The sequence below is a fragment of the Elgaria multicarinata genome, chromosome 13 (genome assembly GCF_023053635.1).
Source record: "Elgaria multicarinata webbii isolate HBS135686 ecotype San Diego chromosome 13, rElgMul1.1.pri, whole genome shotgun sequence".
Classification (NCBI taxonomy): Eukaryota; Metazoa; Chordata; class Lepidosauria; order Squamata; family Anguidae; genus Elgaria; species Elgaria multicarinata.
The window spans coordinates 21,023,350-21,050,262 of NC_086183.1; the positions used below are offsets into that span (position 1 = coordinate 21,023,350).

The following is a 26,913-nucleotide window of genomic DNA, read 5'->3' on the forward strand; positions in this document are numbered from 1 at the left end:
AAGACAACTGGTCCCAGGGAATCCCACTCACATTGTACCATGTTTACTACGGACAGACAGTGGTGGCAAACCCCCACAGAGGGCAATGACAAAAGGCAACTGCTTATATGACTGTGATCAGCAGGAACAGGAGTCCATCTATCTACAGTTACACAAAGTCTCTAAGGGTGTTAAAATCATTCATCTGTTACTGACTTCCGTACAGCAACAGACGAAGAGAGCTCTCTGGAATTCCTTGCAGTATCTCACTCCACCATACTATGAATGCCCTGAGACAAGAGGCTATGATCCCCTTACCTAGATCTGCTCTCACACACATGGGGGTGGGGGTGGGTGGGAGAGAAAGCAAGCAAGAGCATGCCTTCTCTTCCTGCCCACCCAGTGTCCTTGCCCCACCTCTGAAAGCCCACACATGGGAGCAATGTTCTTAAAGGCAGGCCACATGTAAAGCTCAATGCAGATGAGGTCCAGATGGTGTGGCTGATTCCTTGGTTTTATCTGGAATATCAACTGCACGATCTGGGCCCATGTGCATTGAATTTTATGTGAATGTGCCTTTTAAGAATGTCACACCACGCATGGACATCTGGGGGTGTTGGAAGTGTGCCAGGTGGGTGGGGACCGAAGGCGCTCCCTCCTTCCCTGCTTTGTGTACATAGGAGAGCAAATTCAGGTAACATCCCATCCAGTCCAAAGGGCAACAGCTAAAGCAGTAAATCTAAGTGGTATCTACTCTTGTAGGGTCTGTAACACTGCAACAGAAACCAATAAAAGTGCAGATGGTGAATTCTGGAGCACTGCTTCAATCTCTAAGTTACATTTTAGAAACTGCATATCCTGCAAATATACCCACAAAAGGACAGAAATTGGAGTTGGGGGTGTCTCTGTGTTGTGAGGAACAATTGAAAAGTACTTTCAGTGATCAAAATGATATAATCTCTGTGCCTTAAAGAGTTCTTTGCCTCTTCCCATGTCTAGCAAAAACAAAGTTATGAAAAATTCTACAATCAGGCTTTTTGGGAGTACAGAGTTTGGGTTAGCCCTGGTGGGAAATTATAATTTTGTTGAAGGAAGGATATATATAGTTTTGGACAGAGGATGCTCTACTCTACCATCAATTCCATGCTGATACATTCAGAGTTATTTTGAAAAAGACCTATTTAAACTTTAGTTTGGAGAAAAAAACTAAATAGTTACCTGGTCCCAATGTTTCAGCGACAGAGTAGACAGCGGTGTGGCATTTGCAAACTCGAGATTTGCAAAATGCCAGTCAAGAATCTGTCTATCCCTTGATGATAAATAAACATCACTATAAAATTTGAGAGAGAGCGAAAGAGAGAGAGAGACTGTTAGGGGAATGTGAAGAGTGTATGCTCCCACCAGTTGGCCTGCAAAATTACACAGTTTACCCCCTTTCTGCTTATATCCATTTTTGACAGCAGTTCATTCATTGTCCTGCCATGTAACTTGGTTTCTAAGTCCTGGTCAACATTTTGCCAAAGTGTATAAAAACTCCTTCACCCTGGAGCTTCCGCTACTGGCCAGAGGAAGAAAGTCTTTTGGAAGGTCCCCCGCTCCCCCCCAGCAAGAACATCCGCAACTATAAATGATGATGTAAGTCTTTCAGTACCTTTAGGGCAGAGATCAAATGAATGAATGTGAGAAAAGCCACTCTTTGATAGTACTCTGCTTTTATTCTTTTGATTATAGTGCATAATATGCCATGAGTTTGGGGTAGGTGTATAAACAGTAAGAGACTGCTTCCTGCCCTGAAGCTCGCAACTTACATTCAACACAGGTCACAGGGGAAAAAAACAAGGAGAAATATGGGCCTAATTCAGTCCCCAAAAGTCCTCTCTCTCTCCCCCATGTACAACTTGGCACCCCATGTACCCCTCTTTTCCTTTGCCACCCAGTCCCAAAGGTTCCATGCTACCCCTATCTTCCCCACCCTCCCTTTCCCAGAGTTCACCCTTATGTTCTAATGAGAACATAAGAAGGGCCCTGCTGGATCAGACCAAGGGTCCATCTAGTCCAGCACTCTGTTCACACAGCGGCCAACCAGCTGTCGGCCAAGGACCAACGAAGCAGAACATGGTGCCACAGCACCCTCCCACCCATGTTCCCCAGCAACTGGTGCACACAGGCTTACTGCCTCGAATACTGGAGATAGTTCTCAAAATGTTAAGGCGCGCTGATTAACTTCCATTATTCTTTGCTTAATCTGAGTGAAGGTACTGGCCACGCCTACTTCCAGCTTTCCCATTTAACATGGCGTCAGCCTGTTGTGCGTTCCTCCTGTTGTGAAGGGCTAGACCATCTATCACCTACTTGCAGCTTCATTTCAACACTGCTGTGTTGAGGACATTTCTTTCCCTTATGGCCCGCTGGGAAGGATGAGGCTTGACAGGCATAAGAATCAGAGCTCAATTGCTGCATCTGTCAGCTTACATTGCAACAGAACCAAGTGATACGTGCACAAGGGATAGAGAGCTGTGCACAGAGCCAGAGATTTCTTTGATGTCCCCACTGCATGAGTCGCAAAGCACCTTTGGGTTCAAACTGTAACATTTAAACTATAAAGTGAATTCCCTCTTCAACATGTGGAGGAAGCTTCAAAGAAATCTCGAACTCTTCAGAATGTGCTTTTGCATTCAGTAGGATCAAGTTGCAACCTGCTGGTGGTCCTCAGACCACATTTTAAAAACCACTGGCATATTCTTTGCTGTAAGTATTCCACCGTATCTATTTGACGACCACAAAAGAAGGGATATCTAAAAACACAAACCACCAATACTAACATCCAGCCACGCACATGGGCAAGTCTAAATTCTTTACCTTGGGGGATTGGCTTCTAGTTCCTGAAGCTTCTCTTCCAGCTTTGCTTGTGTTTCTGCCAATTCATCATACTCCTGATAAGGGGATTACACAAATGCATAAATATGCAGGACATGCTGAAAGTAAAATAGTCTCTTATTAAGCATACGGAAGATAGGAGATGGACTCCCTACTACTGTTGCTTTAAGACAGAGAGGATTAAAAAAACAACACATTTCTCCCCCCCCCCACCCCCATGGCTTCATTATTTCCAGACATTTTACATCTCTAATCGTTCTATAAAAGTGTTCATATTACATAGTTTGAAACACATTCAGCAGGCAAAGCCATGTTCATGTTGCTCCATACCTTGCAGAGAGCAGTAAGATCTCTATGCTTGCTCTTCACAAGGAATTCCGAAGTAATGTCTCGGGGTGGTTTTACTTCGGATGCCTCCTTGTACTGCTGGTGGAGCTCCCTTATTTTCTCTTTTAAGTTCACCATCTATATAAAAAGGGGGTGAGGGGGTGAGGGAGAAGGAAAAACCATTAGCAGAAGGAGAGAGAAAAAGCATTTCACACATCCCTCCGCCCACTTCAGAAGTCCACAGGACTCTGTGGCAACGGCCTACTGCACTTTCAAACACAGGACCACACAGACACCACAAAGAATGTCGCTTATAACCCACTGCAGGGATTCCAGAATATTGGTGGGGTAGGAATCCTCTCCCTACTTCATGGAGCAATGTACGTTTCAACCGGAAGGAAAGCAGCAGTAGGCGTCTCAGGCTGGATGAACGTCTGACCTTATTAAGGAGGTCTTTAAGTTCTTCTTGAGTTTTCACTATCTTCTTCCAGTGTTCAATCTGTTCATCTTTCACGTGCTTCTCCTGTAATCTAAGTAAAGAAGAGAGAGAGAGAGAGAGAGAGAGAGAGAAGCCATCACAGGATGAGAAACGACCTCAGACTGCGGCACTCTTAAGTGAGGATGACCAGGCGGTGTCGTTTCCGCTTTAATCTTCACACCGAATCAACCGTTTTAAGGGTGTATTCAAGCCATTAAGATCCCTTGAAAGGTAGATCGAACATTTTCATTCCAAAGGGAATAATATGATTACAAGGCTCAGTGGGAACTGGCACTGGGCCTTTCTAAAGAGCATAAACAGCAGCACCTTATATGAGACTCACAGATAAGCAGAAAGATACCTGTGTTGAAATCATGAACACTGAACTGATCTGAAAATCCCACCATGCACTAAATGGGTAAATGCTTTCCAAGTTATCAATGACATGTAATCCCACTTACTGTATGACAACTTCCAGAGCCTGACCCAGAGAGACAGGTTTGTTATTGAGGACATTGAAGTCCAGTTGGTGGCTGAGATATGAGGTGGCTTCCAGCAAACGATTAAACTCTTGCTCTACCATTTCATCCTTCTCCTTCGGAACCTGCAAGAACTATGCTTGAAGTTAACAATATGAAAAACAGCCATGAATACTCAAGAATGCCCCACATGTTGCGGAGTACTTTCTGCTCATGCATTTGGGGGAGATGGGAGAGGAGTTACCCTATTTTACCTTCATAAATACCTGCTGAGCCTAGTTAAGTGGAGAGATACCACTTGCCCAAGGCCATGCTGTTAGCTTCATAATATTTTGAGCCCAGGACCCACCCACCCCGACCCATTCATTTCCAACATGCCATCCACTATATACCACTGGGTCTTTCTAAAGAGCATAAATAGTAGCATCTTATCTGAGACTCACAACTGGTAGAAACTTGGTGAGAAACTGGTAGACTCAGTGCTAGCAAGACTTTGCTTGCACTTTAGAATTAGGTTAACAGATTTCAGAATGCAAACAGGGAAGGACTCTGAGAAATTTATGAGGCTGCTTCACGAGTTCCAGAAAGGATGGGCTCCTATGTTTCCAGATCTGACTGATTGTGCCTTTCGAGCAACAACTGAAAATACATGGGGAAAATGGGGCGGGGGGGAATAGCTTGTTGACAGGTCCGGTGACAGAGAGGGCCCATTTACTTCTTCCCCTCCCTACTTTAAGGCACTAAGGTAGTTCCATTTTCAACTGGAGCAGAGGTTCTGTGAAGAGAGCATTTTCTTTTCAAACTCATTACCCCTGCACCAGACCCCTGCTCTAAATTGTCATCATGAACCTGCTATTAGATTTGTAGCAGAAAAAGGACAGCCACAACACAGGTACCTACGTATTTTCCACTGTACCAGCATGAGGTGTGGGGTCAGTGTTAAATCAGGGGAACAATGTGAAGCAGAAGGGTTAAACTACCCGCTCCTCAGCATCACTGCTTCAAATAAAACCAGAGCTCCCTATTGCTGTGCGAGGAGTGGGGAGAAGGTGGAGACTCAATCACAGATTTCCTGCATCATTGATATGTTGGTTTTTCATACCCCGCTTTTCTGCCACACAGCAGGGAGTTTTACTAAATTTTCAGGACATGCAAATACTCTTCCAATGTTACACAGTAGACCCTGACAAACCTCACTGGAAACGTGGAGGTGCAGTTTTTTGTTGCTCATCCAGTGAAATTTTAGAATGTTTTTAGGATGTTTTAATCATGTATGCTATGTTTTTAATCAGTTTTTAATGTGTTTTATATTCACTGCGGGTAAGAAATAAATTATTATTATTATATGAGTCATAAAAAGCATTTCTGCTGGGAATAGGGAACATGTGGCCCTCCAAATGATGTTGAACTGCAATTCCCATCAGCCAGGAAAGCCAATGGTGAGGGATGATGGGAGTTGCAGTTAAACCACTTGAGGATAGCCATGTGTTCCCCATCCCTGATCTAGGCATAATAAAGGGGGGGAGAATACGTGCCCCCATAAGAAAAGCAGCAATAGGGCTTTAAATTGTAGAGAGGAGGGCTTTGATTCAACAACAGGAAAAACTTCTAACATATGAAAGCAGCACAGACTATCTTTTATCAAGCCAAAGTGTCGTTTGGCTCCAAACTATTTCAACAAAAGAAGATTCCCAAGAATCATCAGACTTACTGCTTGGCCATTGGCTTCATAAAGTGGACATTTTTGTTTTATTTTGGCCAATTCCATGTTTACTTGCTTGCTCACCACAGCCATGGGGTTTCCTCCTGCAAAAGGGTTTGAACAGAGAAGAATGTAGTCTAACAAATGAAAGGATCAAAATCTGGAAGTACCATGTAGTACAGTTACAGGAGTAAACCACTTCACCTTCGAAAAAAGAGCTAGATAAAACATGGCAAAAATTGTATTGCTTAATCTGGTGGGGTCTCAGTAGTGGCCTACTGAGAATAGGAAAGGCACCTCTTTCTATAGGCTTTGCTTTTTCTCACGACTCAAAGAGAGAGACTCTGCTCAGATGAAATGCTAAGCCACAATGGTTAAGCATTTTGAGCTAAGTATCATGGCTTAGCGTGTCGTGTGAATCATTCCTAACCATAGTGGCTACATAATCACAGTTTAAACATCTGTTGCAAAAGGGATAGCGGCCTAACCATGGCTTAGCATGTTGTCTGAACAGGCCCAGTATGGACTGAGATTGATCCACTACTTAATGGCATGACCTACTGTGTTCAGTTCTGGACACCACGCTTTAAGAAGGATTCAGATAAATTGGAATGAGTTCAGAGAAGGGGAAGGGGACTAGAGACTAAGTCCTACAAGGGAAAATGGAAGGAACTGAGTATGTTTAGCCTTGAGAATAGAAGTCTGGGCGGGGTGGGTGAGGTGGATGGAGATAGGATAACATTTTTCAAGTAGCTAAAGGGTTACCACCCAGAAGAGGGCCACAACCTGTTCTCTATGATCCAAGACTGAAGGACATGAAATAACAGGCTTAAGTTACAAAAAGGCAGATTGTAACAGTCACAGCAATTAGACAATGGAACCAACTCCTTAGAGAGGTGGTGGGTTCTCCATTGCTGAAAGTGTTCTAGCAGAGACTGGACAGCCATCTGTCAGGGATGCTTTAAACTGGATTTCTGCTCTGAGATTGGGGTTGGACTCGATGGTCTATATGGCCCCTTCCAATTCTAAGAACATAAGAGTGCTGGATCAGATTGAGGGCCCACCTAGCCGGAAATCTTTTATCTCACAGTAGACAGTCAAATGCTTTCAAGGAATCCCACCAGCACGGAGGCTCCAGTTAGTTACCGTAACTAATAGCATTTATCTAATCTCATTCCCCACACACAAGTCATTTAAGTTATATCAAATGTAAACTAACTAATATGAAAGGTTTTCCTTAGAGAGCTTTGTAAATTCTGTTTGCCCATTCAGAATTTAATGGGTTAACTGCCTTGTGATATGTAGACCACCCTAAACTTGAATACATGGTTCAGCCTCTTGGGGGTGTTTGGCATTAAAGACCCTACCTCAGTGTGTAACTAGTTTCATGACCTTCTGGTCGCCTACTGCCCAGCTATTCTAGGTTTCCACAAGTTGCTTCTAAAAAGCAGCTGCCTCTTCAAAAGAGTGCTATACCTGCAGGCAGAAGCAGTTAACACTTACTCAAATATCATCAGGGTTTTGACACTGATTAGTATTCCAGAAGAAAAATGAATGACTTGAACTTTGTTACAAGGGAGAGAGCATTTTCTCTGCTGTTCCCCCCTCTTGCCCACCCACTTTAGAATAACCTCTCCTAGATAAGTTTGACTGGTGCCAATATTGCAATCTTTTTGGAGCCAGGTCAAGACATATTTATTTGTCCAGTCATTTTAACTTGTTATAATGTCCCTCCCTGATTCAGTGGGGTTCCCACCACCACCACCACTTTCTGGGGTGTAGCCTCTCAGCTTTACTGTTTGTATGAAGGTTGGTTTTGTTATTGTTTTTATAGCACTGTATTCACTGTTATTTTTTTATGCTTTGTACACCACCCTGAAATCCGTTTGGATAAACAACAGTTTAGGAAAATTTTAAAATAAGGCTCAAAGTTCACATAGATAACCAAAATTTGAAGAACCTCCCAGTATTTCACTCCCTTGACAATATCAACACAAGAGTGGTTGGAATCTTTGAAAGATGATGGCAAAGAAGAAGCATCATCTTGTACTTGTCACTAAAGATGAATGCCCTCCGACCGTTTCAGGTTGAGACTCCCTTTCTCCATTGGGCACCAGGTCTCGGTTTCAAAGTTGCCTCCTCAACCGTAGAGAAAACGACTTTCAGACTGGCCACTCATAGGAATGTTCAACGAATACAACTTTCCGCAACCTGATGCTCTCTAGATGTACTAGGCTATAACTCCCATCATCCTCAACGAGCTGGGCTGGACATGGTGAGAGTTGTAATTCAACACATTCAAGGGCACCAGGTTAGGGAAGGATGAACTAACACATCATGAATTTGATTGACACTATTGGGCATAAAAGTATCGGACCTGACTACCATAACCTTGTTTTCTTACTTGGAAGGACTGCAAAGAACAGGGACAAAAGTCCCTCCAGGTCTCAACTCATACCGGGAGGGACAAGACCCAGAAGAAAGAAAAAACAACAAATCACTCTGAGTAAGTGAGGAGTACTGCTAATGCCACGACTACATGTTTAAAGAAAAACAGATACCAAGGGGTTGTAATTTGCACAAGGCAACATAGGCCGTTTCTACATCTGCCTTTTCCCCCCGGGATCATCCCGGGATCGTTCCTGTGCATCCAAATGACACACAGGGGATCCTGGGAGCAGGCAGGGAGGGTTCCTCCATTTTCCTGGGATAATCCTTAGGCGTAGAAAGGGCCTTAGTAATAAGCAGTGTTTAAATTCAGGCTAGTTTTTAAGCTAAGACTCACCAAGTCCTGTTACTACCATGGCTCCTAGATCTGCAACATAGTTTCCTTTGCGAAAAGTTGCAACTCGGCCCCCTACACGATCCTGTAAAAAAAAAAGGTGGGAGAGTTTAGATTTTAAGGTTCAAGGCCTTCAATAAAATTATATCCTCTAAAATACTGCGGAGAAAGTTGCTTTCAGACTGTCCACCCACAGGAATGTTGAACTAACGGGCAGAGAACCAATTGGCTCGAGTCAACAGCAGCAAGACCACAATGCTGGTCAAAATTTAACAGCAATGCTCCTACATGTATTTAAATAAAAGTTTATATGAGCCACTTCATTTTTTGCAGTGGCAAATTTATACATTTCACAGTGACCACAATCAATTCCAACTCCCTGACATCTGCATCCCTATCATACAAGCTACACTTGTAGATGTACACATAATACTGTAGGTGTACAACTTAAAAAGCACATGTGAATCAGCCAATTCAACAATAGTTGGAAAGGGCCAAAGAGCCAAACGATATCTTTCTTTTTAAAAACACACTGTTATACCTGGCCTGAATTCTACATTTCTCATCTCTCGTCTGAATTCACTGTAATTTGTCACTGTAATCAAACCTGGTGGCGCTGCAGATGGGGAAATGAAGAAGCATGTAAACAAGGTACAGGTCTGTGTAAAGAGAAACAAGCCTTTTATTTCTTTATTTAGTTATTTGCTATTTGCATTCTCTTGGACACACAGACACTAAATGGTTTACAAAACAAATTAAAATATCAAACATACAGACTTATTATTATTATAATATTTATTTGTATCCCACCTTTTGCCCAATGCTGGGCCTCAAGGCAGCCTTACAAAGTTTAAAACATACATGGGGGGGGGGGGGAGGAGAACCATAAACATTTAAAATACACAACAAAATTATAAAACATTAACATAGATGGAGGGACAGATTATTCTCCAAAGGCCTGCTGGAACAAAAAAGTTTTCCCCTGCTTCCGAAAGCCCATCAAGGAGGAAGCCAGCCTAGCTTCCCCGGGAAGAGAGTTCCAGAGCACCGGAGCAGCCACCGAGAAGGCCCTCTCCCATGTTCCCACCAAGCGTGCCTGTGAAGAAGGTGGTACTGAAAGAAGGGCTTCTCCAGAAGATCTCAAAACACAGGCAGGCTCATAAGGGAGAATACGTTCTTTCAAATAACCTGGACCCGAACCATATAGAGCTTTATAGGTCATAACCAGCACTTTGAATTGTGCCCGGAAACAGACTGGAAGCCAGTGGAGCTGTTTTAACAGGAGAGTTGTATGCTCCCTGTAACCAGCCCCGGTCAACAATCTGGCTGCAGCTCTTTGAACCAGCTGGAGTTTCCGAACACTCTTCAAAGGCAGCCCCACGCAGAGCACGTTACAGTAATCCAATCGGGATGTAACATGTAAAGGCATGTGTCACCGTGGCCAGGTCCGACATCTCTAGGAACGGGTGCAGCTGGCACAGTAGCTTTAACTGTGCAAATGCACTCCTGGCCACCGCCGAAACTTGGCATCCAGGCTCAGAGCTGAATCCAGAAGTGCACCCAAGCTGCGGACCTGTGTCTTCAGGGGGAGTGGAACCCCATCCAACACAAGCTGAATCCCTATTCCCTGATCTGCCTTTTGACTGATCAGGAGCACCTCTCTCTTATCTGGATTAAGCTTCAATTTGTTCACCCTCATCCAATCCATTACTGCCAACAAACACATACACTACAAAAAACAGAGCTAAGCCATCGAAAACACACTAACAAAACAACCAGAAAAAAATAGCACCAAAACAGACACGAAGTAATAACCTGATTAAAATGCTATGCAGCCATTTAAAAACAACACAGATCAGCCTGCACAAAGAGCTTTCTGAAAAAGCCTCTCTTTTTTTTTTTTTTGGCCTGGCAGTGAAAAATCATCCTCAAGGGGGCCTGAATAAAGAGAGGAGCACATATTGGAAATGCCTCTAAGAGGAAGACCATCCCCGTATCCTTGGGGCTTTCACTTTTGCAAAACTACTATATATCCTTTCCTCTGACGTCTCATTTAGCGCAGTTTTTGTATATACTTTGATGCGCGGTGCCATCACATGAACTGGCTGCCGATGGGCTAAAAATGGCTAATACAGGTATGTGTGAGCACATAGGTGAGTAGGCCTTTGGAGAGTAATTTGGTCCTCCATCTAAGTTAATGACTTATAATTTTGTTGTATATTTTAAACATTTTTGTGTGTGTTTGTTTTTTACATTTCTTTTCCTAGGTTTTACAATGTAGGTTTTAAACTTTGTAAGACCGCCTTGAGGCCCAGTATTGGGCAAAAGGCGGGATGATGATGATGATGATGATGATGATGATGATGATGATGATGATAATAATAATAATAATAATAATAATAATAATAATGTAAAAAATAAAAAAAGCAGGCCAGTAACCTCTGGGCTTAATTCCAAGGCTGAGACACACTGCCACAGGCACTCACCCTTGCTTCTAAGAGTGTGACATCCATCCCAAAGCTCTGTAGCTGGCGGGCTGCTGCCAAGCCAGAGACTCCAGAACCAATAATGATCACCTTGCCAGTCTTCTTGGCTAAAAACACAAATGTGGTGTGTTGTTAGTGAACTGATATAACACTGTCTGCGTTCTGACAAAAAGAGCAGTTGTGAGCTATGTTAACTGTTCTCCCCCGCCCGCCCCTCTCTGACTTTGCCAATATATTTTTAGTTTACTAAATTTCCTTAACACTGCATATTACTTGAACAAAATCCCTGATCTAAGTTGTTAAAGAGCATCAGAAAATGTCAGGAAATCTGCAACCAGGAAAGATGCTCTGGATCAAACCTGAAATCTTGGAAGAAAATCATTACAAAGGGGCCAGATTTCCAAAAAATAGTGACCTTCTGAACAAAATAAGATGCTTAATAAGCACATAATTAGGCCAGGAGCTTAAATCTATACAAACACACAGGGAGAGGGCCTTTTTAGTGGTGGCCTCCCAATTATGGAATGATCTCCCGGATGAGGCTCGCCTGGCGCAAACATTGTTATCTTTTCGGCGCCAGGTCAAGACTTTTCTCTTCTCTCAGGCATTTAACAGCACTTAACAACATTAAGTTTGTTTGTTTTTTAACGGACCCCAGAACTGCTGTTTTTAGATGGATACCATTGTTTTTATACTGTTTCTGTTTTTGATGGTTTTAAATTTTGTATACTTTTTAATGTTCACTGTTTTTAACTTTTGTAAACTGCCCAGAGAGCTTCGGCTGTGGGGCGGTAGATAAATGTAATAAATAAATAAAATATACACGCGTCCACTGGCAGCCAGAGACTCTGTAGCTTAGCAGAAGAACAGAGAGAGAACACTGGTCTGCTTGGCCCAGCTGCTACCCAGCCTTCCCCACTCTTGACTCCATCAGTAGTCAACGATTCTGCAGGGGAAGAAAGGGAGGGACCTTCCATTGCACTACTTTGACCCATACAGATTTTATTTTTCTTTTGTTGTCTGCCTTGACTTTTTTTTGTTGGAAAAGGAAGACTGGATATAAATAAAGTAAACAAGTGAATAATACACCAGGGATCAGAACCAGCAGCTCAAGGGCTTACCTTGTCCCCAACCTGCCATTCCTTACCCCTCCTGAGTAAGGTTCTTGAAAGAGCTCAAAAGGGAAAGGTTGCCCGGCAGGATGGGGTGCAAGAGAAAAGAGCCTTCAGCTTTCAACTGCAATTTACATATGGTGTAAACCACATCCGTGATATCTGTACCCCAGAAGGACAGCGCCATAAAACAAATCAAGTCTGCAAGTGAACAGAAGCAACCATCCCACCATCTATAACAACTTCACTAAAGTCGCAAACCTTGATTCTAAAGATAAGGCAGGTTACACATTTTGACTCAAAGAAAAAGTTGGACTCGCTTACTTGGTAGGGGCTTCACTCTTTTGTAGATGCCAAAATTGATTAAGCCATGCCGTTCCAGATAGCTGTGTACTCGGTGAACTAGCACAGTATCACCTACAAAATCAAAAGGACTTTTTATACATATTAATTGTATTGGGGGCGGGGGAGCAGCTCAATACTGAAAAGTATTACACTTTTGCTCCAGTCCTTATCTCCAGTTTGCTCCTATTAACAGTTAATACATAGTTCAATGACATACCCATCTTCTCTTACAGAAAATACCCTCTTGCTGCAGCACAAAGCTGAGAAATATGCCCAGAAATATCCCCAAGCAACAGTTTTCATAGTCACAAGAAGCTTTTAACTCTGAGCATTGCTCTTTTCTCCAATACCTAACCTATCCAGGGAAAGGGAGGCATGCAGTATACAGATTTAATGTAGCCCAGATAGAATCAGTATTAACATTAACAGTGCCCACTACATAAATATGAATACTTCTTGGCACTGTCTGAATGAACTTTGGCTCTCCCAAACAAAAGAATTTGAGAGACTTCTACATATTAAGCCTCAATTCAGGGAAGATTTTTTGTTTGTTTGTTGTTTACATCTATGCAAACCACCTGGGGCAAGTGGACTTAAGGGGGCACATGGGCACAGAGTGGAGCTCACAGCCCTTTAAAAGGGGTTCATATCATAAAGTTAAATGAACAGAAGCAACCAGGGGAAAGGAGAGAGAGAGAGAGAGCACAAACGTCTATATAACAAAGGACAACAGCCTATACCAGCCTTTCTCAACCTGGGGCGCTCCAGATGTGTTGGACTGCATCTCCCAGAATGCCCCAGCCAGCAGAGCTGGCTGGGGCATTCTGGGAGTTGTAGTCCAACACATCTGGAGCGCCCCAGGTTGAGAAAGGCTGGCCTATACTATTTGCAATAACAGCTTAGAACCAGTATTTAAATATAACTCCATTCTCGGGGGAGGGGGGGAAAGGTGGGGAAAAGTTAAAGAACATTTCCATAAGAAGCAGGCTTTCAGCAGAAATAATTAAAGATATTACAAGCGACAGGCCAGGTGTTTGGGGAGGGAACATGCGGCATCAGCAGTAGTGTGTGTGACTGCAGCACAGGCACCAAGAGAAAGGCTGAGAAGCATAATCTTGAAATTTTGATTCTTGTTTTGCAAAGCACAGACTACGCATTGCTTTTGACATAAGGAACCGGAAGGGAAATGTCCCAGTACCCATGAAGGTGATCGCCCTAAGCCCAGAGGTCAGCACCACTGGAGGTAAGAAGCAACATGGCAGAGTAGAGGGAGAACCAAGGAGAGGTTTGAATGTATACATGTCAGTTGACGGCAGCTCTTCAGATGTGCTACTTGAAATGTTCTGCTACTGAATGATTTGGATTGTTTCCTTTATTCTAACTTCCCCAGTCAATGTCACAAAGAGATCACAATTACACGCAAGGTAAGAATGGGAACTTACTATTATAGGGTGGTTCCAACTGCTGTAGTGTTGCCTCAAATGTCAACTGAATCTTTGGGTTATCCAACCAAAGCTGCAACTGTATTTAAAGGATACAAACAAACAACATTGTTGCAAATGCTCTAATTGAGCTGGTCTTTACTAGCGAGCATTACAAAAAACCTACAGATTTCCCATTGCTATTTTACAGACACCAACATTAAATTTAAAAATTAATTTTTTTGTTGTGAGGACCAGTCTCTATATCCCTATGTAGACCATGCCAGATTAAATACGGAAATGCAATGTTAGGCAACCCCACCCCCTCCTCCTCAAAGCAACCGACTGGAAAAAACACAGAACTTTACTTGACACCCAGACCTGAAACTTAGAGGAGAACCAAGACTGGAAAGAGCAAGAAATGGAAAAGCAGTCAGGACACAGGGACTTAAATGGAAGCTCAGAGTGTCCGATAAGAGGAGGAGGGCTCTCCCAACAGCAGCACTTTGGAATTAGGGGGGTGACAGAGACCTGTCATCACTTTAAACTATCTAAGACTTCTGTAATGGAAGAATTGCATTTTAAGCCTCAGTTCAACAGACGGTTGACTAGAAATAACTCCTCCCTTGAACCCCACATCCAGACCTCCAAACACAGCCCATTATTAATCTACTTATTAGGCCTACTTGCACACTTAAATTTTTTAAAAAACTATTATTTTCCTATTGCAGAAGATAACATTTGGTAAGTTGATTTTGATGCTTCGTTTGCATAAACGCCACATAATCATGAAACCACATCCTCAAACATGTTCAGTCAACAGAATGTGGTTACTAGTCTATCATTTCAGAAAACTGCCCAAACCGAATGAAATACGGCAAGTCATGTCAGTCATGGTGGGAGAAAAAGAGATCACTGAAAGTACCAAATAGAAACAGATTTCTAGATCTGCCACATACATATAGACTTTGTAAAGTTCAGCAAGTTACGTAAGCATTCTACAGCTTGGCAAGTAGCTGCCTACTCTTTATTTTATGGGTAACCTTCTTAATAGATGTGGAAAGACTAACTGTCTTCCCCGTTGATGCCCAGAAGGTAACTTCAATATGGCTGTACACTACCTCTGACTAGTCAAGCAACTAAAATGCAAATAACATGAAAGATGATAAATCTGATCTTAATGAAATAAAAAAATTCTCAGGATGTTCCACCAGAAGCAATATTAGACAGTTGGGGTTGGGGCTGAACAATCACACAGATTTCTGGACACAGACACAAGAGCTCTGCAGGACGGCAAGCCAACCAAATTCTAAACACAAAAGTAAAGACTGCACATCTGGAGATATGTGCTTGGAAAGTTCTTTGAGACAAGAGGAAAATGCATTGTGTTTCAAGAGATTAACATACCGTCCGATTTCTGATATAAAGAAACACCTTCTGAGTTTGTTGTGGTCCACTAATAATATCTGGAAAACACGCTGCTTCTTGTGATGTCATCCGATCATGTGGAAGTCGGCTCTGGAAAGCTGCACCCTCCACACCTACAAGGAAAGAACATGCATGTGACAAGTAATTTTAAGGCAGCTTTAAAGACTATCCTTTTCCGGCAGGCCTATCCAGATCAATGTTAAAACATGAATTTTTAAGATGTATTGATTCCTGTTCTAATGCTGTTCCCCGCCTCGATCCAAAGGGAGAGGCGGGTAAGAAATAAATAAAATTATTATTATTATTATTATTATTATTATTATTATTATTATTATTATTATTATGTATGCAAAAGCACCTGGAATGCCAGGGTATTGTTACCTATGAGCCATCTTTAACCCTAGCTAACCCACTGAGATCAGGACACAATCACAGACCCCAGCAGAAGGTAATCCGTCTGGTACATCTGCAGAAACAGGAGGCTATAGATTGGATACAGTAAAAAGGAATTACACCATGGGATCATGGAGACCATCAAGGGACATTATGTTAACCATTTAACCTAAAATCCCAAAGGTTTTGCAGCCAGCACCCATTCCACAATCAGGAATGCCAAAGCACTTTTGTTACGCAAGGCTATTGGAAACGTTTTCTCTTTTTAATTTTGCAGAGTCTCCCCCTCATCACAACAGAAAATACTGTACAAAAATGACAGTAGACACCAGATTAGAAGATATACTCTCTTAGAGGAGGAATACTTCCAAGACTGCATTTCCTGTGACACATACATGCACCAAAAATTAAGGAAGTATACTTTTTTCTTTAAAACTATTTTTTTAGTCATAGGCAAACAACTGAAGATTTAATTGGTCAATACAATTTGATTAATTGCAAAAGGAAGCCACTTAATCAGGTTACAGTTCTACCAAATCTTATTGAACCTTTACAGTGCAATCCTAGGAACTTTTACTAGGAAGAAAGTATCTGATCTCAAGGGGGCATATCCTTAATAAATGTGCTTAGGAGTGTAGCCTTATTCAAAAGTTAAATGGGGCATACTCCCAGATAAGTGGCTATAAGATTGAAGATTAATGGCAATATTCATACATCATGCTCAACCATGGTTTTCCTGTGATATGCACGGCCAAGAAAGGCACAGCAAACCGCAGGCTTGCATGCTCCCCTTCCCAATGGGAATGCTTAAATCAAACTGACAGTGCAATCCTATGCATGTTTACTCACTTTTGAGTCCATCATCAATTGGGCTTACTCCCTAGTAACTGTGTTTTGGTTTGCAGCCTGAGTAAATAGGCATAAGTATTTGCAGCAACATCGTCCTTTTACTAACAGTGAAAAGAGAGTCTTCACAGACAGAACTGTGCATCTTCTAATACATGTTAAGCCATTAAAACTAAATTTAACTTCAGCAGTCTTCTTGAAAACAAGGTTGTTTCCAATTTTAACTCAATATTTCGTCCACATTATCAGAGGTACAGAGATGCCAATTGGGAACACAAGTTTTCCAAAGTCCTACATATACTCAGGAATCTCTCCCCAATCTGGAGGGGTAGCACTTAATGTGCTAAATAGCCTACTCTAGGACTAAGTCCATTATACTGAAAAATAGATAATAAATAAGATTATTACAAAGCATATTACAAAGTTCGACCTAAAAGCCTGTGGCCCATTGGTTTAAGAAAGGAAAACAAACATATCTGTAATTTCAAGCTTTTATCTATCAAGGCACCAATACCTGAAATGGAGATAAAGCAAATGCAGATAGGTAAGAGAAACCAGAGCTACAAATACCACAGACCAGTAAGATAGTGCTTTCCATTTCTCAGCACAGTGGCCCTTGTTTGAAAATGTTAAGGAGAAAAGAAGGTTCTCTGGCTCAAACACTGATGTCACTGAACTGCCCACAAATAATGTCCTATGCCTTGACATGCAGAGTGAGCAGAAAGCTGGAAAGAGCAACATCTATGGAGTTATGAACAAGCCTTATTGGCTTATATCAGTGAAGAACAATCCCAAGAGATGGAAGCAGGCATGTAGCTACAAAAACACAGATGAATGTCTGCTGCAAGTGCAACAATGCCATTTTAAATGCTGATAAGGGGATGGGGCATTCCCGAAGACTCACATAAGAAATGAAAATGCATTTTAGAGCATTTTAGTCTGATGTCAATGCAAAAAAGGCACTCAAGGGACAAACTAAGTGTGCAGTCCAATGGAGTGTGCCCTTGTTATATGGAAGCTTCCAATCTCAAAGGCTTCCAAGTTTCCAACACCCTCCCAGGCCTGCTGCCGACAGGGTGGGAGGAGCAACGGAGGCAATTCTTACCTCCTCCTTTTTGCACATTTTCTCCTAGACAGGTCTCTGAGCCCATTTAGAGTAGCCTCGCTGCCAGGGACAGGGCTGGGGCTGGAGAGGTCATAGGATTTCTCATATCCTGGCCTCTTAAAAGGTCTTACATGCCTTTTAGAGCTTTGCAACTATTAGTACTGGAACTGCTGCAGTTTTTTTGTGGCAGTTAAGTTTTAGGAACTTTCCAATTTGCAAATAGGGTTCAGATGTTTGGTTGACTAGCTGGTTATTTCACAACTGTGCACTGAGAGCCTTTTCCTTAATGCTGTTTCTAGAAGGATGGGGCATTTTGGGAAACTTTGTCATTGATGAAAAGTCTTAAGTTCCTAGGTCATGCAGACTATTAGCTTCCCCATCCTCTTCAGCTTTCTGCTGGCACCTCTCCTGCCTGTGCTGGTGAAGTAGCTCAAGAGAAGGTGAGCAGTCTCCCATCCTTGCTGACATCTGGAACTTTTATGTAAGATATTGCCCCAGGATAGAGAAATGCTTATTATGTATTTTCAAGAATGCTTAAGTCATCCTTGGGATTCTGCACAGCAGCACTCATACAAGAATTCAAGATTCATCTTTGTAAGCTCATATTTTCACCAGTCTAAGCAAAGAGATTCCAGGAAGATATGGTTAAACAAGCCCCTAATGTTGCTATATGAAAAACCGGACTTTCTATGCTCTTTACAACTTCTTGGTGAAAGCATAAGTAGGCTACTGGGAACTTCCCAAGACGACTTCAGAAACTGATGCACAAAAGCATTCCAAGCACAAGCTGATGAATAGATAGAAGCCTCTGTCCAAATTCTCAACATTAATATAAAGCCCACTTTGCTTTAGCTCAGAGCCAAGTACACATATAAATATACCTTAGATTATAGCCCCTCTGGGGTTATTACACTTCAGAAAGGAGATGGAGGATTGTATGTTTGAATACTCCAAATGATCAGAAACTTCCTGCTCTTGGAAAGATAGCATTTGAAGAAGAAGGATTCTAACCTAGCTTTCCCTCTATGCTGGTTTTCTATGTGCAGAGAGGTCCCCTACATACCCCCTCCCTGTGAAGGAGCATTCAAATCTGTAATTCTCTCTATATTCCAAAGTGATACGAGTCTCTCAGTGGGAGTAAGTTAGAGCACTTTCCACAGCTGAATATATGGGGGAAGCCACATCAGTGCACAAAAATGCAGTCAGACGTGTAATACACATATTCTCCTCAGAGAGGAGATCTATGTACAGCAAGACTACAGGCGGTGTTCCAACATTAGCCTATCACACATGTTCAGGTTTCCATATATGTAGGCTTGGCTTAGTAACAGCCCTGGTTTATGGTCACCAAACCCTTCCCTTCTCCTCATGCCAGTTGTGCATTTGTGCTTCCTGCAGATACGTTGGGCAAGAAACACTTCCTGGTGGGTTTTTGCCCTTGTAGCTTCTGCTTTCTGCAAAAGCACAACATGAAGTGAAAAATACCCAGTTCCCCACTCATTTCTCTGATATTTACAGGATACTCAGGGGACATCTTTATGCTGGGTGTTGGAAGGATGGGGCAATTGTCTCTGCCAAATGAATCTATGGACCCCTGAACCACCAACACTGTTTTTGTAGTGAAGTGTAGTGACTAAATAAATATTCACACGATGACAAACTTTCAAGGACACACTTACATTATAAAAAAGGAGTTGTGAAATCCAGCCCTCAAAAATAAGACAGTGCAGTCTACATATTTAATTAATAGCCCTGCTGGATTGGATTAGTCCAGCATCCTGTTCTCCTATAAATAACTTTTTTAATTATGCAAAAAGCTCCTTCAGCTGCAAATAAACTATGTATAGTTACTTCCTGACTGTTAGAGCAATACGACAATGGAACCAGTTACCTAGGGAGGTTGTGGGCTCTCCCACACTAGAGGCATTCAAGAGGCAGCTGGACAACCATCTGTCAGGGATGCTTTAGGGTGGATTCCTGCATTGAGCAGGGGGTTGGACTTGATGGCCTTATAGGCCCCTTCCAACTCTACTATTCTATGATTCTATGAATCTTAAGAAATGGTATTTGATACAATGCAGGAATTCCATGCATTTGCAATCACAGAGTGCAAGTGTTAGAATTTGGTCTGTGGTAAAGCATTCAACATCTTGAGATCCTCAAATTTTAAATAATTAGATTTCTAGCCCTTTTTACTGCAGATATAAGCCTGAAACTGCATGGCAGAAACAGAAACATGCAAAGTAAGCATTACATAAATTTGTTTTATTTATTTAAATGTGGTTACCTCTGCACTACACTAGGGTATGTAAGGAAGAATTCAGGCTTATCATGAATGAACAAGCATATTGAGGCATGCTGCTCGATCCCTCCCACTGTCCTGGTTCCTTCCTGCTAGTGGGAGTGGCTAAACAAACCAGGAACTCTCCGGAAGAGCCAAGCGGTAGCAAACAGCATCAACTAGTGCGCTCACTCATTCCCGATGGCCACAGATTTGAAGTCCTTATGTTAAGAGGTTAGACAAATCTGTTTTATATTGTTTATGAAGCCGCTGTATACTATGGAACTGACTTGGAAATCAAGAGAAAGTGTGTAGGATATAATCACTAGCACACAACATATATATTTTATACAGGTGAAAATGATTTCACATTTCAACTGATTATATCTTCCTACTGAAGTAAGAAGAGAAGCAAACTAAATAAACTCTAAGACAAATAAAACTACTATTTTAACTGATTTATTTAGAATAGCAGTTCCTATAGCAAAGTCAAGAGCTGTTCCAAGTGCAATTAAGCAAATACCAAAAAAAGAAAGGGGAAAAAATAAAGCCTAGCAGCATTCACTCCAATTTTCAATCAAAGAACAGGCTGATAAAAAGAAAAGCATACTAGTAAGGGCCCAAAAGTCCAAAGTATACTGGTTGATCCCTGAAGGGAAAGATTTAAAGCTTAAGAGTAGGAACCTGCTACACTGATCTTTGACAATGACACAAATCTACTTTGAATGCAATGATTGTGAGTTTATGCTGTCTCATGGTCTAAATCAATATTCATATTTGGCTTGATTAATGTATATAATGTAGGGTTTTCTCCATCACTGCTTTTCTCATAAGGTCCTGATAAGGCTAGATCTTGATCAGGCTAAACCCAGAGTATTAAAGATTTAGTTTTTCAAGATTCATTTGCAGTAGCTGCTCTCTTTTGGCATTCATCTGGCTTCTGCTAATTCCCAAGCCAAATACTTGCAAATATTAAGCATCTCAAAGTATAGGAGGGTGTTTACATCCTCCATCCAAGAGGCTATCACGCTTTAATGTGGGAGTTGTAGGGGATAAATCTAAACAGTAAGCATGTGTTTTTTTCCTGTAATTTTTATCAAGATCTCCGCAATGAGTGAATTAACCCATTCATTTCTTTGTACCCCTTGTATCCTGAAAGATCACCTGAATACTATGTTCTTTTTCTTCTTTCTGATACAAGAGGCTGTTACAGACATTGTACCTAAATATTTGCTGAGAGCAATGAGGATACAGTCTACAACATTGTCGTACTAGACAATATTTTCTGCTTGGTTGTTTCCTGCTTTTCTTTTTTTTATTGTACAGATTTATAATTTTACTTCTATAAATCAAGCAATGGCTTTTTATTTTATTCTCGCATGTCTATTCTTGTATAGATCTTATTGTGAGGCCTGATGACTGGATAAATAAAGTGATTGCTTGCTTATTTAATGGAATTCAAGCCTTTCCAGAAATTGCCTACAAAATAGCATGAAGGCAGAGTTCTACTCCTGAAGCTAAGCAATGGGCCTGACTAGCACCAGGCTGGGAAACCAACGTATGTTGCTCTAAGCCCAGCGGTTCTCAACCTGTGGGTCGCGACCCCTTTGGGGGTCGAACGACCCTTTCACAGGGGTCGCCTAAGACCATCGGAAAACACATATTTCCGATGGTCTTAGGAACCGAGCTACATAATTTTGCTACATAATAGTAGCAAAATTACAGTTATGAAGTAGCAACGAAAATAATTTTATGGTTGGGGGTCACCACAACATGAGGAACTGTATTAAAGGGTCGCAGCATTAGGAAGGTTGAGAACCACTGCTCTAAGGGCTTTGGAGAAAAAGCAGGAAGCAAATTAACAAAGAAAAAGCATAAATTCGGAGCCATTGATTTAAGAAGGCAAACTCCACTAAAGGCTCAAAAGAATCCCAGCACAACAAACGACACATTCTTGTGGCCTTAAAATATATATATATATTTTTTGAGAAGTAGCTAGCCTTTAAGGACTTTTCAGCCTCATCAAATCTCATCTGAATTATGGCAAAGCAGCACTTAACAGCTCTGCCTGCTTACAGTTTCAAAAAACCAACACTGCAACCCCTCCAAGAAGTATCTAAAATTCTCACAAGACATTTCAAAGAAATCTCCTCAGAAATTTTAGGATGAATTTCTAACTATTTACATTCTGCATCCTAAATCTATATTATTTGGGGAAAGCCCCTCTTATAAGCACAGGCTTCATAATTTGAACTATCCCCAGATAGTTGCCTCTGGAACTTGCTTCAAGAACCAGAAACGGCCTTGGAAATTCTGGTTCCTCAGACACTTAAATTCCAGCCCACATGCATCAATTGGCTCTTTGAGGGGACTGATCATTTTGACAAAGCTCTTACCAAAGTTGTCAAAAAGAAACCAAACTAAAATAGTTGATATACCCTGAGGATTTTATATATGACTTACAACACAATCCTATGCGTTATACGTGGGGCTGCCTTTGAAAACGGTCCAGAAGCTTCAGCTGATACAAAACAGGGCAGCCCGTTTACTAACAGGGACTGGCTGGCGAGATCACATTACGCCAGTCCTTTTACAACTTCACTGGCTGCCAGTCCAGGTCCGGGCCCGATTCAAAGTGCTGGTATTGACATTTAAAGCCCTAAACGGTTTGGGGCCAGGTTATCTGAAGGAACGCCTCCTCCCATATGTACCTACCCGGACCTTAAGATCATCTACAGGGGCCCTTCTCCGTGAGCCCCTGCCAAAGGAAGTGAGGCAGGTGGCTACTAGGAGGAGGGCTTTCTCCGCTGTGGCACCCCGGTTGTGGAACGAGCTCCCCAGAGAGGTCCGCCTGGCGCCTACAGTGTACTCCTTTCGTCGCCAGCTGAAGACCTTTTTATTCACTCAGTATTTTAACACTTAATTTTAACTTAAATTTAAATTATACTGTTTTAACTCTGTATTTTAACCTTATATCAATTTTGCCGCATGGTTTTATCCTGGTTGTGCTTTTTATACTGTATTTTGTATTTGTGTTTTTAACCTGTTGGTTGTTTTATGATGGTTTTAATTTTTGTGAACCGCCCAGAGAGCTTCGGCTATTGGGCGGTATAAAAATGTAATAAATAAATAAATAAATATGCATAATTATTTTAAGGTTTCTGTGTGTTCAACGGGGCTCATTCCCAGACTATATACAAGACTGCAACCTAACTCTATTAAAATGGGGCAGCAACTGACTAGAAAGGAGGGTATTCCTCTTGACATCACTCCTTGAAATCATATTATGCCACGCAATGTAAAAAGGGAGTTAATTGCAGGAGAGTAGTCTGATTTTTACCAAACACAGGGAAGCGTGGAGTGCTGTGAAATCTGCCTAAAGAATGTCAGACTACTTTTAAATTTTCCATAGTATTCTCCAGCTGTGATACAAAGTTATCTCTCCTTTTTTTCCAGTGGGCAAATGCATTTCTCCTGCACCTCATGCTAACATCTGGCCACCCACATCCATGCGCACTTGCAAGCATCAATCCCTGATTTGGGGGCTCTTGCTACTAAGGGGCAAGCATCAAACGCCACCCTCACCTGATGCTTGGCAGTCTCCATACCCTGCAGAACTGTCGTCTTGAAGTCCTCCTGCTTGCCCTGTGGAAGGAAAGAGGAGATCTCAGGGACCTTGCTCCACAAGTTCAAGTCATTGCCAGGGCGGGGACACACATGAAGACATGATAGTTGGCAATTCAGGTTTAGTGGTTCACCAACTAGTGGGAAAGAAAGCATTTTCTGAAAATTTCATCTTCTTGAATCTGGGTCAAGGGCGCCACACTCTGCAATCTTCTAATGCTTCATCCTTGTTGTTGGAACCCTTTGTCAGACTCTTATGGGAAGAAATAAATATACACAATATTTGCAGAGCAGCTTGATTGGTAAATATTTATTAATCAATTTATTAACAGATTAGAGCAAAATAAGGATTACACTTCCTGCTACCAATAGGAAGAATATGTAGATGGATAGTCTTAACCAAGGGTTTGACACACCAAGGATTTTATAAAGTCTGGGCCAGGGCTTCCTTGGAAACATATCTCATTCTGAAGGGAAAGAAACTTGATACCACCTTAACTTCACTTCCACAATCTATGAATAGCACTGACTCTATATGCACCCTACAGCCACCCAAATGCTATATAACCTTCATGCTGACTGTGTTAGTATTCACCCGTATATGCATCACTGGACAGAAAATCTACATAAGCAAAATTGAACTACACTACAGCATTTAGAGCTTTCAACATACCCGGAGATAGAAGAATAAAGAACACGCCCCTGAATAAATCCGTAATTATCGTGACCTGCACCTAGCTCTGCAAATAAATAATAATAATAAATATTAAGCAGCTATATAGTTGGGAGCAAGCCTGTTCCAAGTGCTTTTCCCCACCCTTTTTGGCACATGCCAGGAGGAGATTGGAAGCATCTGCTTCCTGGTTGAAACTAATAGCAATATGCTGCTATCTCCGAACTAGAAAATGAGAGTAATTTAAACTACAGTTTGTTGAAACAAGCCAGCATTAGAAACCACGATTTGATCTTGGCTTGTTTCAATAAACCAGGAGAAGGCACCCTGGTGCCCTCCAGATGTTTTGGACTACAATCAACCCCAGCCACCACAGCTGATGATGATGGATTATGGAAGCTGTAGTCCAAAAAAATCTGGAGGTCACTGGATTGCCTACCCCTGCATTAAACCATAGCTTTACCTATGGTTAGTCATTGTCATAATGTTAAACTGTGATTAAACCAGGAAGCAAATGCTTCAAATCTACTCTTCTGGTACATACAGGAAGAGCGGGGGCAGAAGGGAGCACTTGAGACCAAGCAGGCTATGGTGTAGTGTCATGTGTGAACCTGGCCATTCTACTGCTTCTAACTATACATCACATTTCCAGAAGGAAAGGGGTTAGGAATATACTGATGTGTTTCAAGCAGCCATTGGTAGCCTACATCAATCAAGGTGCCTTCAAAACAGTACTACATGGGAAGCACCAACACCCTGAACAAGTTACAGTCCACCACAGTCTCCTATGAGCAAAGTAACTTTCTAGGGCTCAAGCTAACCTAGCAGGGGAACTTCCCTGTCCTGATATGCTTTATCTGGACCAACAGGCAGCAGCACACAATACCATTTTTGGTCAAGTCTGATTACAGTATGACATCACAGGTGATGCTGAGTTAGAGGCAGTAGGGAGACATTGATATAATAATTAATAATTATTTATTCTAAATTAAAGAAAGGAAAGGAAAGGAACCTCTTGTGCAAAGCACTTGAGTCATTACTGACTCCTAGAGGGACGCCTGCTTTCGCTGACGTTTTCTTGGCAGACTTTGTAGCGGGGTCCTTTGCCATTGCCTTCCCCAGTCGCGGTTACCTTTCCCCCAGCTAGCTGGGTACTCATTTTACCGACCTCGGAAGGATGGAAGGCTGAGTCGACCTGAGCCAGCTGCCTGAGAACCAGCTTCCGCTGGGATCGAACTCAGGCCGTGGGGAGAGCTTCGGCTGCAGTAACTGCCGCTTACCACTCTGCACCACACGAGGCTCCTATTCTAAATTAAACAACTGTGATGAACATTTTCTGATACATATACTAAAAATTGCACTCTGAACAACAGTCAACCATTTTTGGCTTCATTTACAAGCCAAAACCATTACTTGTGTAACCTTGTCTGGGTCCCATGACATCTACAGTGAACTCAGGGAAGGCAGTACAGAGAACACACGTTTCCCTTGTGCTGATCTTTTGCAGAAGTTGCAAGCAGCACCCTGCTGCAGCTACATGCAAAACTTGAAAGGGAAGGGAGAAAAACTAACACTCCCTTTCCTCTATGTAGGGGGAGGGGGGAGAAACTGAGCTTCTGCAGAAAGCGCTAGCAGTACACTGCTGCTGCCTTCTTGAAAATCCTAATAGGGAGAGAGAGAAACCATCTCTCCTTTACCCGCCCCAAGCTCCCCATGGAGGAAAGAAGAGGTGATTTCTTTCCCTTCCATTAGGATTTTGCAGGAAGCAGAAGCAGCAAGGCACTTCGCAGAATGGAAACCACCTCTTCGTTCTTGTTCATCCTTCCATGTGGAATGGAAAAGAGAATGTTTCAAATCCCACAATGAATGGAGCTGTCACAAAAAGCAACAGCCGTACTTTCAGGATGCCTCTTACCACAGAGGGAGGGAGAGAGGGGGAGAGAGAGAGAGAGAGGAAATGCTAAAACAAACACACCCTACCATTTGTCCCCACCCCCAAGACAAGTAATAGAGGAAGTGTTTTCTTTTCTTTTCTCATTGGGTTTTTATAAGAGGCAGCAACAAGGCACAGCTGGCACTTTCTTACAAAAGCCCCAACTTAGAGCAAAACCATATTTCCTCCCCATCCTTGGGGAAGGAAAAAAGAGGTGTGTGTCCCCCCTTCTGCAAATTGGGCTTTTGGTGAAAGCAACACAAGCACAACTTTCTGCTACTTCTTGCAAAAACTAAACAGGGAGGGAAATAATCTACTCCATGTGAACTGCTCAGAGAGCTTTGGTTATTGGGCGGTATAGAAATGAAGTGTTTCAAAGGGGCGTGGCTTCTCTAAATTCCCATCCGGTTTTTGCAGAAAGCAGGAATGACGTACTGCTGGTGTTTAAACCCAACTTGCAGGAGGTGAAACATCTTTTCATTTCTCCCTAGAGAACAAGGAAAGAAGAAAGAGGTAGTTTCCCACAAGGAGGGCTTTTAAAAGAAGCTCAGGTGCTTGCCAGATTGGGGGAAGGGGACTCAGCTATAGCAAGGAGGCAAGTGGATTTATTGAAGTGTCATGTGTGAACCTGGCCATTCTACT

General features: G+C 42.2%; 1 protein-coding gene across 2 annotated transcripts in view; it reads right to left on the reverse strand.

The window, feature by feature from the left end:
* KDM1A (lysine demethylase 1A) overlaps positions 1-26,913 on the reverse strand; it is a 53,145-nt gene that overhangs the window by 13,213 nt on the left and 13,019 nt on the right. Inside the window, exons 3-14 of one of the 2 annotated variants that reach the window (XM_063140727.1) lie at positions 23,627-23,686; positions 15,396-15,529; positions 14,010-14,088; positions 12,547-12,639; positions 11,111-11,217; positions 8,628-8,709; positions 5,852-5,946; positions 4,123-4,265; positions 3,623-3,713; positions 3,187-3,321; positions 2,839-2,912; positions 1,198-1,309 (exon numbers count right to left, since the gene is read on the reverse strand). In XM_063140727.1, coding sequence (XP_062996797.1) covers positions 1,198-1,309; positions 2,839-2,912; positions 3,187-3,321; positions 3,623-3,713; positions 4,123-4,265; positions 5,852-5,946; positions 8,628-8,709; positions 11,111-11,217; positions 12,547-12,639; positions 14,010-14,088; positions 15,396-15,529; positions 23,627-23,686 — 1,205 coding nt within the window. Of the gene's footprint in view, positions 1-1,197; positions 1,310-2,838; positions 2,913-3,186; positions 3,322-3,622; positions 3,714-4,122; positions 4,275-5,851; positions 5,947-8,627; positions 8,710-11,110; positions 11,218-12,546; positions 12,640-14,009; positions 14,089-15,395; positions 15,530-23,626; positions 23,687-26,913 lie in introns of both variants that reach the window. The other variant, XM_063140726.1, reaches the window with a different exon arrangement.